The 15965-nt window shown below is 52.5% G+C and overlaps 1 protein-coding gene across 2 annotated transcripts in view; it reads right to left on the reverse strand.

Annotated features, from left to right (window-relative positions):
• The window catches only part of TRIM8 (tripartite motif containing 8), a 29903-nt gene extending 13948 nt beyond the window's left edge, over nucleotides 1–15955 (reverse strand). Inside the window, exons 1-2 of one of the 2 annotated variants that reach the window (XM_031063412.1) lie at nucleotides 15188–15955; nucleotides 14245–14900 (exon numbers count right to left, since the gene is read on the reverse strand). In XM_031063412.1, the coding sequence (XP_030919272.1) occupies nucleotides 14245–14814 (570 nt within the window). In that variant the 5' untranslated portion in view covers nucleotides 14815–14900; nucleotides 15188–15955. The remainder of the gene's footprint in view (nucleotides 1–14244; nucleotides 14901–15187) is intronic. The other variant, XM_005416410.2, reaches the window with a different exon arrangement.
• Nucleotides 15956–15965: the final 10 nt, after the last annotated feature.

Below are 15965 nucleotides of genomic sequence, written 5' to 3' on the forward strand. Positions count from 1 at the left end.
CTGCCCAAAGACCTCGACTCTGCACCCACCAGGCTGAGTCCTGCCATGGGAAGCCCTGAGCTCTAAAAAACAGCCTCTTCGACTTCCCACCACCCTGATTTCTAGTTTCTGCTCTGCAGGGAGCCTGGCATGAGGATCTGGAAGCATAAACAGGTTTTATGGGGAGCTCAGATACCTCTGAGGGGCAGAGCAGCAGCAGTACCCACGTGTACCCACGTCCTGGCCATGAGACCACTGGCAATGACCTGCAGCCACGTGCCCCATCAGAGTCTCATTTGGTGAGCCAAAGACAAGGGGTCCAGCTGCACAAGGCACCTCTCCAGACTCAGGCAGCACTAGAAAGAAATCCTTTGATTTAAAGGCCATGATTTTATTTTTTTTCCTCCCAGCTGATCTAGTTAAACTTCCAACCGCTCAAGGCTATTTTAATTTGTACTGGTAAGTTAAATCAACACAAACAAGGACAGAACAGGTTTATATGCACGTCTATTACTGGCCTGCACCAACTGAAGTGCAGCTACATTTCCCCAGGCAGCTTTTTTTTTTCTCTAATAAAGATAAGGGGGACGTTTTTGTGCACCTCCAACTGACAAATGGAGCCTGAAAGTGAATTGGGAGTCAAAGCCTTGAGGAAAGTCAAGGTGACTTATGCACCAATAGGCTGGATTCAAAGAGCTTTGCAAAAATGCAGATCAACTAACAAGATTTATAAAACTCGTTAGGGGCTTAGAGGTCGCGGAATTCTCAAAGGTGCCAAGGAAAGTGCCTGACTCACAGAAGGATGGATGGGTCTTACAGAGGTGGCTATCTCAACCTTTCAGTTGCTTCAAGAAAAGCGGACTCAATTTCTCTTGGAAATGAGGTTTTGACATGCCAAAATGTTTACTGTGAGCCTTGGCTCCTCCATCATTTACTTTAAAGAAAAAAAAACCAAGTCCTGTTGCTGCAGACAACTGTTAGAAACATCTACTGAAAGCCACAGCAGAATCTGCTGCTTCAGCTCACCAGCGCCAGACACCACCCAGAGGAGTATGAGACCAGATTCAGCACACAAGCTGGAAAAAACAGAAGCGGGGAAAAGACTTCGCACTTCCACAGCTCCCCAGTGCCTGGCATTTTGCAGGCTGGAAGCAGCCTGTCAGCACCTGTGGGCAGCCAAGGAAAGGCACAGCAAGTCCATCCACCCTAGTGACCACAACCACAGTCTGCTGAACACCAAGGACCCTCCATTGCCTCTCTGCTGGGTTTTTTCTCTCACCATTTTTTTTTTTTTTGGTGAGGTGGTTGTTGAGAATCTGAAAGCCTGGATTATAATCTTTATGAATCCCATAGTTAGATCGCACTGAACAGCAGCCCAGCAATACCAGATGTTCAAACAAAGCTGCCAACCGACAGCTGTCTGCAGCTTGCAGCGTGTTTTTACTTTAAAATGCAAAATGATACCAATCTATATTAAAAGAGAGATGTTCAGAGCCTTGCGATAGCAGCTGAAGCCGCGGATATTGCTCTTTCACGCAGGGTGTGGCAGCAGAAGGAAATATCTCAAAAACTACTGCTTAAGCCACCCTCCCAGCCCCCCCCAAATCCTGGCCCCTTTCCTAATGGGAAAGAGACTCACGTTACTGCCTGAGTGCTGTGAATGTACCAGTGCGTGTCCAAACAAGCCAGCAAAAAGAAAAATGCAGCATGAACAAACAGTGTCTAACGAAAGATGCCAGAACGAATCTGGGCGCTGCCCACACCTGGCCCTCAGCAGCATGGGGAGGACAAAGTGACACATGGGGGGATGGAGGGAACCAGTCCTGGGGTGGAGGGTGCAGCCCATCCTGCACCAGTGACTAAAGTGGGACAGGAAATGTCCCTTCTGGCAGCACAGCATTGCCAGTGGAAGCGTGGGATGGAGGTGCATCTTCCACTGCCCCGGTCCTGTCTGCCCAGCATCTCACCTCAGGCTGTCCCACATCCCTCTAAAATACACAGGGATGCTCTGGTCCCACTGGAGAAACTCTGCCTGAGTCTCCTTGATGTGAAGCAGGTTTTCAACTTGCACTGCTTTGTACCTTTGTATCTTATGCTGGCTGGGACCAGCACAAACCCTACACCCTGCAACCTTTTCTGCACACCAGCAGCTGGAGAAGGCAAGAACTGGAGCTCAACCTTGCTCTTCTTTATTCCTCCCTCTGGAAATGCAAGCCACCCACAACAACCACATTTTGGGGATGGCAAGTCCCGAATACAGTAGGCATGGCACAGTACTCCTGGCTTGCAGGAATTGTGCAAAAAGCGCTCTGACTTACTCGAACGTGACGTCCTAAATTCCCCACCAGCCGCGATCACAGGAAATCTTTGGGACCTGTCCCAGGGCTGCCTCATTGTGCTCCGAGCAGCAACAGCATGAATGAATCATGCTCCTCAACGTGACACCCAGCTCCCAGCAACGTATTCGGGACCAAAATATTTATATTGCAAATGAGTAAGAATAAGACCAGATCCCATCCCCAGCCTGGTGACATAAAAAGACCAACCTGGTCTTGCAGTGAGCAAGTGGGTGGCAGAAGGATAGGAAAACAGGAAGCAGAGACCAGTCCCATGTCTTAAAGCCTGGATGTGCCCAGCGATGCTGAACCAGAGCCCTTCCCATTTACAGCAAAACCCCAAAGTGGCAAGCACTGAGACTACAAACCCTGTGGTACCATGCTCCCTCCGGGTGCCAAGTGAAGAAGCATGCTGGGACCTGTAGTTTCCAGACAGCCAGCAGCAAAATGCCATCCCCTGGTAAACACATCTCAAATTAAAATGATGCAAGTCCCCAAACTCTTGGCAAGGTGCCAGCAGTGGCTTCCTGTTGGCAGGCACTTGGCCCATTCCCATGTGTTGCAGCAGCCCCCTTTCAAGGAGAAGCCAAGAGCCCACACCCCACAAATCCCCTCGCTGCTGACCTGCAACCTGTCCTTTCTGAAGCGACGTGTCTGCATGGACTGCAGGATGCTCCCAGAGCTCTGGTGCAGCCCAGGCCCGCAGGAGACATCAGCCCTGCTCCTGCCTTGCTGTTGAGCCCCTCCACCTTTGCTCCATGGCACTGCAACACCAACCCCAGAGCAGGACACTGCATCCAGTGCTGGTCACACATCAACTACATAAAGCCCACCAATGCATCCCTCGAGGGGTCACATAAAGATGCCACTGAAGCAATCAGAGTCTTAGGCAGCAAAAAGCAACACATTGGTGTGGTGTTTTCAGGCAGAACAGCACAAGCAGGCAAAGCTCCACTGAATCATCATACCAGTAAGGCTGGGGACAGCCACCTCCCCCTGCTACAGGATCCCAGATGGGCACACAGCTACCCTGGGAGTGCTGTCACCCTGTGCTCCAGCAAGAGCAGACCACACATCACATCCTGGGGAACGTGGCACCCCTCTCCTTGCCTGCTCACCCTCCCCGCTGCGGAGGAAATTGTGCGCCTGGCTGATGTCAGGAGGCATCACTTCACACAAAGGCCAGGCTTCCTGGCGGGGAAGGGGTGGGGGAGTGGGGAGGAAGGGGAAGAGGAGCCTGGGGCAAAGGCAAACAGCATCTACAGCTCCTTGTGTGTGCAAAAGGGGCAGCAGCAGGGGACAACATGGCCCCTTGTACTTCAATTGCCCTTGCACCTGGGAAAGAGGGGCAACATCATATTTCCTAGTGCCCTTCACAGGAGCCACAGCACGGCCCTGCCTGCACCCTGTGCAGCCCTTTAGGAATGCACTGAAAAGAAGGGACTCAAGTTTATTTTAATTTGCTCCTGCAAATAAATCACTCCCATTTTCTACATGCCATGCTGTGGCTGCTGCCAACCAGGGGACACAGCTCCCTGCTTAGCACCCAACCAGGAGAAAAAACAATTCTACGACAAGACCTAACATCCGCACCCTCAAAATCAGCACAAGCGTGCACACCACTTGTCTCCTGCTTATGGGTAGCTAAATACTCATGGTACCCATTAATTGATAAATACAGATAAAAATAACATATTAAGGACCAACGGCAAGAGTAATCAGCAGCCCTCATTTCTCAAACACCTCTTCCCATTATGCTCCCAAAAGCCAAGCATCTTTCAAAACATGGCCTATCATGGTACCCACAGCATCAATATGACCTCCTGCTTCAGCATCTCCTCTCCTCCTCTACCTCCTGCAGTCCCAGCTCACCTCCAGGCACTGAAAGAGGCTGGTGGCCAGCACCAGACTACATTGCTTTTGTCTCCAACTCAGCCACTCTCTCAAGGACAGGAGCACTCTGGACCAGCTGCACAGGGACCAGTGAAGAGGGCTCAGCCGTAGGGGACCTGCAGGATATGGTCGATGTTGATTGAAAAGGGAAATCACTGATATTGCAGAGGGCAGCCAGAGAAGGTGGATTTTGGATGTGGGCACCGCCAGGGAATAACTGTAAAGGAGCAAATCCTGCTGCTCCCCTTCAACATGCTGACTTGTGCTCCTAGGAGAAGGCCTGCCATTGGTTTTTAATCTCACCCGATTACGGACCAGCCTTTGACATTATTGATCTCAGGCCCCTGAAGTATCATTTATCTTCTGGGTTTGACTCGGCCATCAGAGCTCGACAGCTCAGACCCCAGTCAGCTCCATCCTCCCAGGGAGCCAGGGGAAGTGTTCTGCACAACTCCAGTCCTGCTGATTCACGTGAGCCATATTTGACACTCAGTTTCCGTCCTCACATAAGGTGTCTTTCACTCGCTGCCTACCTGGCATTTCATTTTCTGACTCAAAAATCCAGCTCCTCAGGTCTCTGGCAGACCAGCACTGCTTCCTCAAGCTTGGCAGTCCAAGGTGCCTCTAGTGTGTCCTGTTTCTCCCTTTCAGTTTCATTATCCTCTTTCAAAGAGGATGCGGTGGAGACACAAATGTTATGGGATGTACTGAGAACTGCACAGGGACTGGGGGAGCAGCGCCAGCAGTCAGTGTACAACCAGAGAAGCCATTTCTAGCTCTGACCTGCTGCCATTTTCTAGAGCAGAAAGGACCAACAGCTCTTCATTCCCTGGTGAGATTGTACCCACAGAAAAACCAGGTGGCTATTGTGGCTTTGTGGTGGCTTCCCCTTACCTGCCAGCCAGTACAGCTGCCACAGGGCCAGCTCGTGACTTTTGCTTGACCTTCAAAACGTCAATGCCTGCTACCTCCACAGACCCAGACGAGATGGACTGACGGGCTCCCTTTCCCCTGGATACCTCCATCCCCCACCAAACTGACAGATGCTCCCAGCCTCCACTGTTTGGGAAGCACAAGGTTTTCCTCAAATGCCTTTGTCAACAGTTCCTGGATGCAGCGTGTACATGGAGGCTGTCTTTTCAGATGCCTCCTGTCTCTCTCTCCTGCGAAGCCAGGCCTTGTATTTTGGGAAGGAAGAATATTTCCTGAGAAGGCTCCAGTGGGCAGTTTTAATGCGGAGAGAGAGGAAGGTTTAGGTTTTGTTCTTCACCTTGTTATCATTTATCATATTGCTGAAAAGCACTTTGGTAAATGGAGATTAATACCATGTGCATTCCTAGATTGTAGCAGGAACTAGCCATGGGGAGGACCAGGGGAGGAAGTGCCTGGATGGGGGCAGCTAGCAGGGTCCACATTCTGCAAGGTACCACCATCAGCAAAGAAAGCTCCAGTATCCAGGATTGCTTCCCCACACTGCCACGGACTTCCTGACTCCTAGCAGGGCTCCCCACCTCTGCTTACCTCTAAATTAGGGTAATAACCTGACTTCCCCATCCAGACTTTAGATTGCTGCAGAGATTAAAATGATCTTTATCTCCCCTGTTCTAAGTAGAAAGCTACAAATTCCTTAGCTGGAGGACAGGCCTTGGCTTTACCTGCTGGGCTTACATGCTCAGGAACTGCGTTTAGAAAGGGGTGGTCTTTACACCAGGCACTATTTCCAGTTCCCTGCCCAGATGCCCTGTTGTGCAGGATGCCAGCAGGCAGAGGCAAGGAAATAGCCCCCAGATGTGCTCTCATTCCCTTGATGGGGGCAGGCTCCATCCCCACCCCCTACAATCAAACCACCTCTGACCAAAACAGAGCTCGCAGGCCTCAGCCACCCAGTCACAACAGTGCAGCTGTGGCAGGAGAGCTGCAGTAATTCCCTCCTGGATCTGGCCACCCCCATCACTAAGGGCTAGCACAATACCAGAGGGAAGGGGGAGCGCAGCACCCGCCCCCGCACTGTCCCCAAAGGGTCTGCGAGGGGGACAGAGACCTCGCAGCACATTTATTCCGCTCCATCCATTTGAGAGGCACGCTTCAAGGGGCTTTTTGCCGTCAGAGGCGGGTGCACCAGGACAGGAAAAGAACAAAGGGAGGCACCGGCACCCCCAGCCCTTTGTCTGAGTGCAGAGGAGTTCACCTGCAGGGAAAACCTGCTCCCACCGCAGAGGTGGCAGCTCCACATGGATTCAGAGGGGGAGAGGGATGCGGCCCCCCCTCGAAGCAAGAGGATAATGAGCAGAAGGACGCAATCACATTAGCCTCTCTCTCCCCTTGCACAAGCCCATTACGGTGCACGCCAACCCCCCCGAGTTACCAACAACCCAACAACCGCAACCAGCAATAAAAACCATTGCCACAGAAATATCAACCCACCCCCCAGCGTGATCGATCTGTGTCTGCGTGTGGCCCAGCACCAAACCCTGGAGCTCGGCTCCACCGACCAGCATTGACTGCGAGGGAAGGGGGTGGGAGACTAGTTTCCAGGGGATGGGGTTTTAAAGCCACACAATAACTGGCTCAAATGAGGGTTTAGATTAAGCTGTCGTATGGCAAGGGAAAACACTGCCTCCATTAGGATATGCAGGATTTTCCTTCCCTTTCTCCAAAGCTACAGCTCTAGGATGAAGCTTCCAGGTCACCCAGGCAGGGAGAGGAGAAGTGGGTGATGCCGAGCAAATGGGGGATCCTGAACAGGGAGAGATGGGTAGAGGGAAGAAAAGGCAGATCAGCCCCAGATCATATAGTCGGCTGCTCTGACAATGTTTACTCATATTTCAGAGAGACACAGCCATCCGGAACATCACTCCCTGCCAACTGCCTCATCTGGAGCCATCCACAGCTCGGCTCTTCCCAGCCCACTCCAGAGACAGCCCCCCCATCAAAGCATCCACACAGCAAGAAACTGAAAAAGGAAAGGTAGGGGGAAGACAAGAAACAGAGAAATTAAATTAATTCATGTTTTGGGTTTTTTTTAACAGTTCTGGTACATCATCTCAGCAAACAGATGACTTGGAGTGTGCTTGGAGTACAACAGCACTGCTGCAGAGTGCAGGGCACTGTGCTGAGCTGGGAACTTCTGCTCATGTTACCATCACAAGAGAATCACAAGACAGAGGAGGGACAACCATGATGCCCTGGTGAGAACAGGCTGAAGCTGTCCTTATCAGAAAGGATCCAGGATTGAGAACCTCTTCCCTGAGTTCATCTGGGGGACATATGTAAAAACTTTTGCGTGCATCCAGAGTCTCATGCCTGTGAATAACCACCGCTCCCTCCATATTAGGGACCAGACATCTCCTCCTCCCATTCCCAAGTATGCTGGATATAGCTCTCCCAGGAAAAGGAGGGGTAGCTGCCTCTGTCCTTCCGTGGAGGAAAGGGAAGGGCAGGACATCCCTGGTCCTGCAAATTTCACATCTCCCCACCAGTCCCCCAGCATCTTCCTCACCCTCTCTTCCAGCAAACAGAGGTTCATTGCAGAAAACTGGCTATCACCGCAAGCAAGCTCAGCAGCTCTGAGTCCTCTGTGCCATCCCCCTTACTTCAGCCCAACCAGCATCTCCTCAGCCTACAGGCTGCTGATAAATGCAAGAAGTTGACAAAGTCACCAGAACCTAGCCCAGATCCATAGCATTTTATTTTTTTTAAGCAAAAAGCCAGGCCAGACCAGATTCTGCCCTAAAGCCTTTGTGGCAAAGCAAAATCCTGCTCCGAGTGTTTATTTATAAATCTGTACATACATGTACATTTGAATTCTGACAGAATTAATTCTGGCATCCAGCTAATTCAAAGCATTCCTCCCCCATCACACTACTGTTGCAGGCCAGCCCTGCACAGAAGCTGATTATAAAATGCTGCACTAGCCAGGCATTTCTGCAAAGGCTTGTGCTATTGAGCATTCAGTCTTTCCTTGCTTGGCTATTTCATTGTTTCGGTGTCGATCCCTCCTCTCTTGCCCTGTGTTTCCTGGTTACTTTTGTCCCTGCTCTGGAAGCACTGCTGCTCTCAGCCCCATTTCAGTGTCAGATTGAAAAAAAAAACCCAAAACAATTACACGAAATTAAAGAGAAGAAAAGAAGAAATTATCACCATGTACCAAGATTTCCAGTAAACAGATAGGTAACGAGCAAAAAATAGGCCAATATGCTGCAAGGCAAGCTGCAGACAGATCTGGGGACAGAAAACCCGCTGCCCGCCTCCCAAGTACAGCTAAGAAATCCCTGTGTGGTCACACGCTGTCCTCTGGAGCAGAGAGGAGAGAGGTCAGGGCAGCCAGCACTGTAAGAGCCTCTTTATTCTTGGGCAGTTGCACGAATCTGATCACTTGTGCCCTTTGTGAGACATGGAAATCTGCCTTCTCCTCCCACCCCCTTCACCAGCCCCTCTTCTGCTCCTCCCGCTCAGATGGGGACAGAGGCAACTCCTTGGCTCCAGAGGCAAAGACCAAAGCAGCAGAGAGGCTGTGGATGTCCCTCTGGCAGGACCAGGCTGGGATAAGCACGCAGGAGACCTTGAGAACAGTGTTTTGTTGGAGCAAGGGGAGGGGAGAAGAAGGGAAGGACAGTCCTGGGGCTTGCACATTCCTTGAAGGGCTCACCCAGACTCCCTGGTGTGAGGCACGAGGCTGAGGGGTGGAGACAAGTCCAGGGTGTCCCACTGCAGTTCATGCCTCTCCTACTTCTCCCTCTCCATCATGCTCCTGGGCTTGAGGAGAATGGCACGCTGATCACCTCCATGCCAGCAGACACATGATGCTCACATAAGTATCACACGATAGATTTAGATTAAACAAGGGTCTGGGCTAAGTTCATTGTGCCCTCATCACCAGACAAAGCTGGGCTTAGACCTTCTAGTTCAGAGACCAGACCACAAAACCTCTGCGTCAGTGGCTCATTTGAAGTCACTGCTGAGGGAGGGCTTCCGGGTGGAAAGCTCTAGGTAGGCCAGGGCAGTCTGGTGAGCAGGGCTGTAAGCCTGGGCTACATTTTGTTGCTATTCCTTGCAAAGCAGCTCAAGGTCCTCAGGTGAACCTTCCCTTATCTCTCCTCTTTCCACCTCACTCTCCGAGCTCCTATCCACACTGCATTGTCCCCTATGGGAAGAGAGCATTTCCACAGCAGCCCCTGTCCTACTCCTTTACCAAGGCTGTCCCCTCCACACAAGTCTCCTCCCTCCCACCCAAGCCACCAGGCTGCCTCCCAGCATTCTCCATCTCTGCTGTCACTTCTCAGATTGACTCCACACAAAAGACTTGCAGCTGCAGGTCTGGAGCAACCAACCGCTGGCAACCTGATGGGCTAAGGGCACAGAAAATGTTCAAGCTTAGCAGGAAAGCAGCGGGGAAAAGCCCTTAATCCAAACCCTGCAGAGGCAGGAGACTGCTCCAGTTCAGCCAGAGATCTGGGACTGCCAGGATACCCACTGCTGCTTGGCCAGCAAACCCAGAGGGGTTTGCAGCAGAGTGGCTCAGCCCCCCCAGACCTCTCTAGGGCAGCTCAGGCTGCTACAGTTGAACTGAAATCTGCTGCCCCTGACAACACGGAGCAGCAAAGCCTGACAGATCCATGTGGTGAGTGGCACGGAGCTCGGGAGCCAGGCTAGGTGGGTGCTGGGATTTCTGCCACTGCCCAAGGCCCAAGAAGTCAGTGCTCATCATGGCAGCGTGACCAACTGACAGCATCCCAGGGCACAATGATCAGCCACATGTAGGAGCACAGTACCATGTTCCTGGGCAGGAATCAGGGCATTTGCAAAGCCAGGGAAGGAAAGACCTGGGTTAGGCTGACCTAACCCTTGGGCTAGGCTGGCAGTTCAGCTCTGGGGTGCTGGTGGAAGTTCAGATGGCAGGATCAGGGAGAAGCTGAACAACTCCTGCTTTGTAGGATCTGCTGCAAAAGCTGTCTAGGGACTGGGTATGCTCAAAGAGTGCCACAGCAAACACCTGCCAGGCACCAGCCACACCACCTACAGCCACGAGAGCTAAATTAGCACTCAAGCACTCGGGCACTTGTACTCACAATGCCTGCAGTGAGCTGCGTGCTGTGCTCCTCATAAACAAGTCATCTGGAAAATAAGTAAGCCTGTAAAAATCCAGTCCATCACAAGTTACCAAACCTGTTTCAGAGTAAAACAACCTAGAGCAACTCATGCCAGAAGCCTAGCAGAGAAGCTGATATCAAGCTTCCCTACCAGTGGGACTCCCTTGGTCCCAGCAAAACATCCCTGGCACTGATGGCAGCATGGGGATGCCATGTAGGACTTCATAGCGGCCAAAGCTGCCAAAGTACCAGAGTTTCTGGTACAGAATTGAGATCCATCTCTTCCTGTAGTCCTACCAAGCACTCAGCTTTCCTTGTTCTCATAATTTAGAAAGCATGAGTTGACCTTATGTGGGGTGCTGCCAAAGAAGAAAGCCCAAACCCACTGAACTGCAGATGGAGCCAGCAGCCTGGTCCCTGTCCCCCTGGATTTGCTGAATATGCACTGCTCCATGGACAGTGCTGCATGCAGTTCCTACATACCTCCAGGAGGATTCCCAATGTTTTCCTCCAGGTCTCAGCACCACAATGCATTTTCTCCCACTTAATGTTCAAAGCCACCAGATATCTTCAGAATGTGAAGGGATTTCTGGGAAGCTAGGACAGGGAGAAATCTATCTCCTTCCCCCAAAACAAAACAGAAGCAGAGCCTCTCTACCCAAGACATTTCCACTGGTGGCACCTCTAGCTGAGGACTGGCAGCTGGGAAACCTCTGAGCAAGCTAAGATGTACCTGGCTTCAATCAACCATGTCCCTCACAAAGACAGGGCAACCATGGTAATACCCCATACGTGAGTCTCTTTCTCTGACTCCTGACTTCTTACCCATACTCCAATCCCAGCAATGTATTTTTCCCCTTTTTGGATGGAGAAAAAATAAAAAGCAACACATCAACCTTGCACTGGAGCAACTTTCTTTTCCGGCCTTAGAAGCAGGTTCCCCCATGCAGGCAGGAGGCAGATGGCTAGGGCAGCAAAGGCAAAGATGGAAGAAAAACTGTTTCATTTTGAGACCTTGAAACAAACAAAACGAGAAGAAGCAAAAAAAAAAGAAAAAAAAGAAAAAAAAAGAGGGCGCCTTATTGGCTTTTCTTTCCCCCCCTCTCCTCTTTAAGCACTACAAAAACAGGAAACAAAGGAGAAAACATCTCACGGGGGAAGGGGAGGTAAGCGCTTTATACGCCCACGAAAGAAAGATTAACCACATATTTTATTTACTGTTTGTATTACAGTTGCACCGTGGAGTTCAACTAATTCCAAGCCAGGGCTCTGCGGGTTTATGCAGCACCTAACGCTGAGCGGGGTCCTTCCCCCAAACCCACCAGGCGCATGTTCTGCTTCAGGCAAACCCTGCACGGACACCCCCTTTTCTCTGGCAGACACCCACCTCCAGCCTCCTTCACCCAGCCAGAGCACTCCTGCCCCACCTGCCAGCTCAGCTGACAAAGTGCTGGTGCTGTCCCCAAGGAGTTTTGAGCCCCTTTTCCCCTTCAAACCGGTCTGTAACCAGGGGTAAGGTGTCCTTCGAGGCAGGTTGGCAAGACAGCCAGAGGAATAAATGATAAAAAAGCAGAGTTTATGGGGAGCGTTTGCAGGCTCCAGTCCCTCCTCCGGACCATGGGGGACATCCCCTCCACAGCCAGTTGGTGTTGCAACGCCCACAATTGTGAGTCCCCTGCACCAAGGTCAGGGCTCCGATCCTCCCAACTTTGACTCATTTCTCAATTAACGGCTTTCTGAACACAAGCCACACATGGAACAAACCTCTCACAATGGGGCCTCCCCCGGACCTCCCAAGTCCAGTGTTACTCATCTGCCCCCCAGTCCCAGTCCATCTTTTCTCGGGATGCTCCAAGTGTGGCTCACCGCCGCTGCAGGGTGAGCAAGCAGCCAGGAATCCCGGGCCCGGCTCCCGCAGGCGGGAAGCCGTCACCAACTGAGCTCATGTACCCTAATTCAGGAGCCGACAAGGCGAGGCCACCTTCCTTGCTGGCTGGCAACTGGCAGCTTTCAGCTGGAGACCCAGCCCCAGCCATGGAGCAAGGGCTGGCAACCTGCTGGGTGCTTTTCCCAGGGGCTCATCCCTACTCCAGCCACTTCATGGAAGAACTGATTCAACTATAGGGAGGATCCTTTGGGCACACTGTCCCCCAGCTTGGTGCTGTCCTTCACTGACCCAGACTCCACGCACCCAACCGAGCCACGCGCCCAGCGGGAAGAGACAAGCTTATCATCACAGAGAAAGGAAATTAAGATAACGTGGCGATGGAGGTACCGAGGGATTTGGCCAAGGTCACAAAATAATTCCATAGCTCTACGATACAACCGTCTAACACTTTTGGTGTCTGGTCACATATCCTAAAATTTCACGCCAGGGCCAAAATCCAGCCTAGGCAGTGGCAGATTTCTGCCAGGTCATTAGCAGTGTGCATCCGCAAGAAGCGGCGAACATCCAGCCATAACAACAGCAGCAACAACAAAAAAAAAACATGCAGCAAGAGCGGGAATAAATGAGATCAAAGTGTCCTGGAAAAGGACCTGGAAAAATAGTTTCGGTCCCTGGCTAAGGCTCCTGGGAGATGCACATGAGAACCCCATCCCAGTCCTGCACAGCCCTCCCGAGGTGGCTCCCCACCCTGGCAGAGGGAAACCAAAATGACTCCCTATAAATAGAAGCAGAAAAGCGCTTCTCCAAAAGACTGACTGGGTCTTTCCCCTTCCAGCGTGTGTGGCGGAGCTGCTGGCACCTCCGCGGAGGTCCCTGGTTTTCCCCCAGAAAACCTGGAGAGGAAAATAACCTTCCTGTGAGCTCAGGCTGGCTCCTCTCTACACAGAGCTGCACCCCCCCGCCCCACTCCCAGGCCTGGCCATCCAATTGGAAAGTAATTATACTGCAATTTTTATTTATGACTTCTTCGGTTTTTTTTATTGCTAAATGGTGACTCATTTTGGCAACATTAAAATACACAGGAAATCATCCCCATTTTACAGTAATCACCATTCAATTCATTGTTAAATATTTATTCGGCAGACAAGCGCCGAGCCTCTTTCGAAGGGTCGGAGGGGGAGCGGAGGGGCAACCCTGAAAAGGGGGAGGGTGGTAGAAGGGTCAGGGCAGGGCTGGCCGCAGGGCTGGTAAATGCCCGCCAGAACTGGAGGGTGGGGAGCCAGGGGTGAAAGCTCCTGCCAGATGGCCTGGCCAAGAGCAAAATACAGACCCGCTTTCCCTCGAATCCAGCACAACAGCCCAAGCTGCTCTAGGGAGAGAGGCAGCCCTGTGCCCCCAATAAAAAAATCACATTATTTGGCCAAACCCCAAGACTGAATCCCCACCAGTGAGACGTCATGGGTCTCTGACACGTCATGGGTCTCTGACACGAAGCTCTTCCATTGCCGGGGGGAAGAGGATGGCAGCCACTGGCCCCAGTGGGAGGCAGTGGGAAGAGCAGGCAGTTTGACATTCACAGGCCTTACAATGGACAGGGTCTGCTCCTGCAGCCGCTTTGTCCTCCCAGGAAGCCCAATTTTGGGGTGACTCGACCTCAGCAGCAGGCAGCTCTTCTGCCTTCCCCCAAACAGCTGCATAGCCCAGAACAAACCTGGCAGACGGCCCCTCCAAACACCCCTGGTCCAAGACTGCAACCCTTCCCCGCAGAGTGCACACGCAAGGGGCTGTAGGACCCACAGCTCAACAGTTACAAAGGCCCCCCAGCACAGACACCTTCCCTGGGGAGCCCCCCTGGCACCCACGGGCTCCGTCACTGCTTGGCTGGGAGGCCACCCAACATGTCTGCCACAGGGGGACCCCAGGCGGAAGGAGGAGCAGTGCCAGGATGGATTTTGTGTAGGTCGTACACAAACACGGGGGAACAGACATGGCAGGGAAGAGGGTGGCTGGGCGGTCCCCAGGCTGGGCAAACCCGAGTGTCCAGGATGATTGGACTCACCCGGATCTCATTGCGGCGGATCTCCACGTCGCACACCGAGTGTCCCTGGTGGGCCCCGCTGTAGTAGCAGCAGAACTGGCAGACGGCCACCTGCTCGGCCTCGCAGTGGTACAGGCGGTAGGCGTTGTGCTGGGGGCAGCTCCAGGCCCGCACGTCCTCTGCCTCCACCAGGAGATGCCCCCGGGCCGTGGAGGGCTGCTGCAGGTGGGTCTGGACGTGGGACTGGCAGCACGGAGCCTCGCACCTCAAACAGATCTTCTGGGCCGGCAGCGGCGGGCCCCGGCGGCAGAAGACGCAGTGCAGGACTGAGGGGGGCTTCTCCAGGTTGAGGGAGTTGAACTTCTCCACGATGTTGGTGAGCTTCAGGTTCTTCTCCAGGTTGGGCTTCTGGTTGTAGGCCTGGTTGCACTCCGGGCACCGCACCAAGCCTGACTCCTTGGCCCACGCCTCCCCGATGCAGCCCCGGCAGAAGTTATGCTTGCAGGGCAGCTGGACCGGCTCCACAAAGACATGCAGGCAAATGGGGCAGATGAGCTCCTCTTCGAAGCAGTTCTTCCAATTCTCGGCCATCTCTGCCGGCAGCTCTGTCGACGCTTCCCCCCAGCCGCTTCGGTCGCTCAGTGCGGTCTAGGGGCGGACGCCGGGGGCTGTCCTCCCTGAAAGGGGAAGGCTGAGGGTGAACGGACAGGCTCCCCCTTCCCCGCAGCACACGCCATAAATAATAAACCACAGCAGATTTTAAAATCGGGGATAAAATAAGCCACAGAGCAGCACTCTAGGAATATCTGGCAAGAAAACGCAACGTCCCCATCGCTTCGTTAAAAAACAACACAAATGATCAGAAAAACCCCAACATGATCCTGTTGGACTTACAGCCCGAAGTCCTAACCACCCCTAAAAGCCATTTGCTCCTTTTTACCCCAGAAGGTGAGCTGAAACTTACCAAACGTTGAAAAAAATCCATACAAAATCCAGCAGCAGAGTCCAAGTTCCATATAAAGCTCCTAAATTTAGCGCTCCGGATCAGATTTTTCTTTTCTTAGGTTTGCAACTGACATTCAATATTTTAAAGGGACTTTTGTCCCCCACCAAACCTGGCCAACAGCTGAGGGCAGCGACTCGCTCGGGCTTTTTTTTTCCCTTCCCTGTATTTCTCCTCCCTCTCCCCCTGATGGGAGTTGGGAATCAGAGTCTTTTAAAGGAAACAGATCAAAGGGTTAAGATCCAAAACGGGAAAAGGAGGAAGATTAAAAAAATAATAATAATAGCGACGATGACGATGGCGGAAAAACGAATTCTCTCTGCGGCCCCCGAGATTTGCTTCTAAATCGGAGGAGCAGTCAGGAAAAAAGGAAGAGGGGAAAAAAGACAAGACATGAAAAAAAAAAAAAAAAAAAAAAGAGAAGAAAAAAAAAGCTCTCTCGCCTGCTTCGAGATTGCGAGGTCTTGAATGGGAGAGCTCGGTCATTCAGAGCAAACGCCAGCCCGGCACAGCCCGCCCAGCTCCTCCAACGCTCCTGGAGAGGGATGGGAGAGGGGACGGGCTTTGCCACGGGGGGTTCTGAGCCCCGCGGACCCCAAATCAACCTGCTCTCACTTCCCACCAGGGCTGGGGGGAAAAAGGCGCCCGGAGGGTCCGTCCTAGCCCGCTCTCATGGCCGGCCCGGGGGTCGCAAGCCCCCGACGGTAACAATGCTTCGGGGCGCACGGACGGCGCCCGA

This window comes from Geospiza fortis, unplaced genomic scaffold (genome assembly GCF_000277835.1).
Source record: "Geospiza fortis unplaced genomic scaffold, GeoFor_1.0 scaffold130, whole genome shotgun sequence".
Lineage (NCBI taxonomy): Eukaryota > Metazoa > Chordata > Aves > Passeriformes > Thraupidae > Geospiza > Geospiza fortis.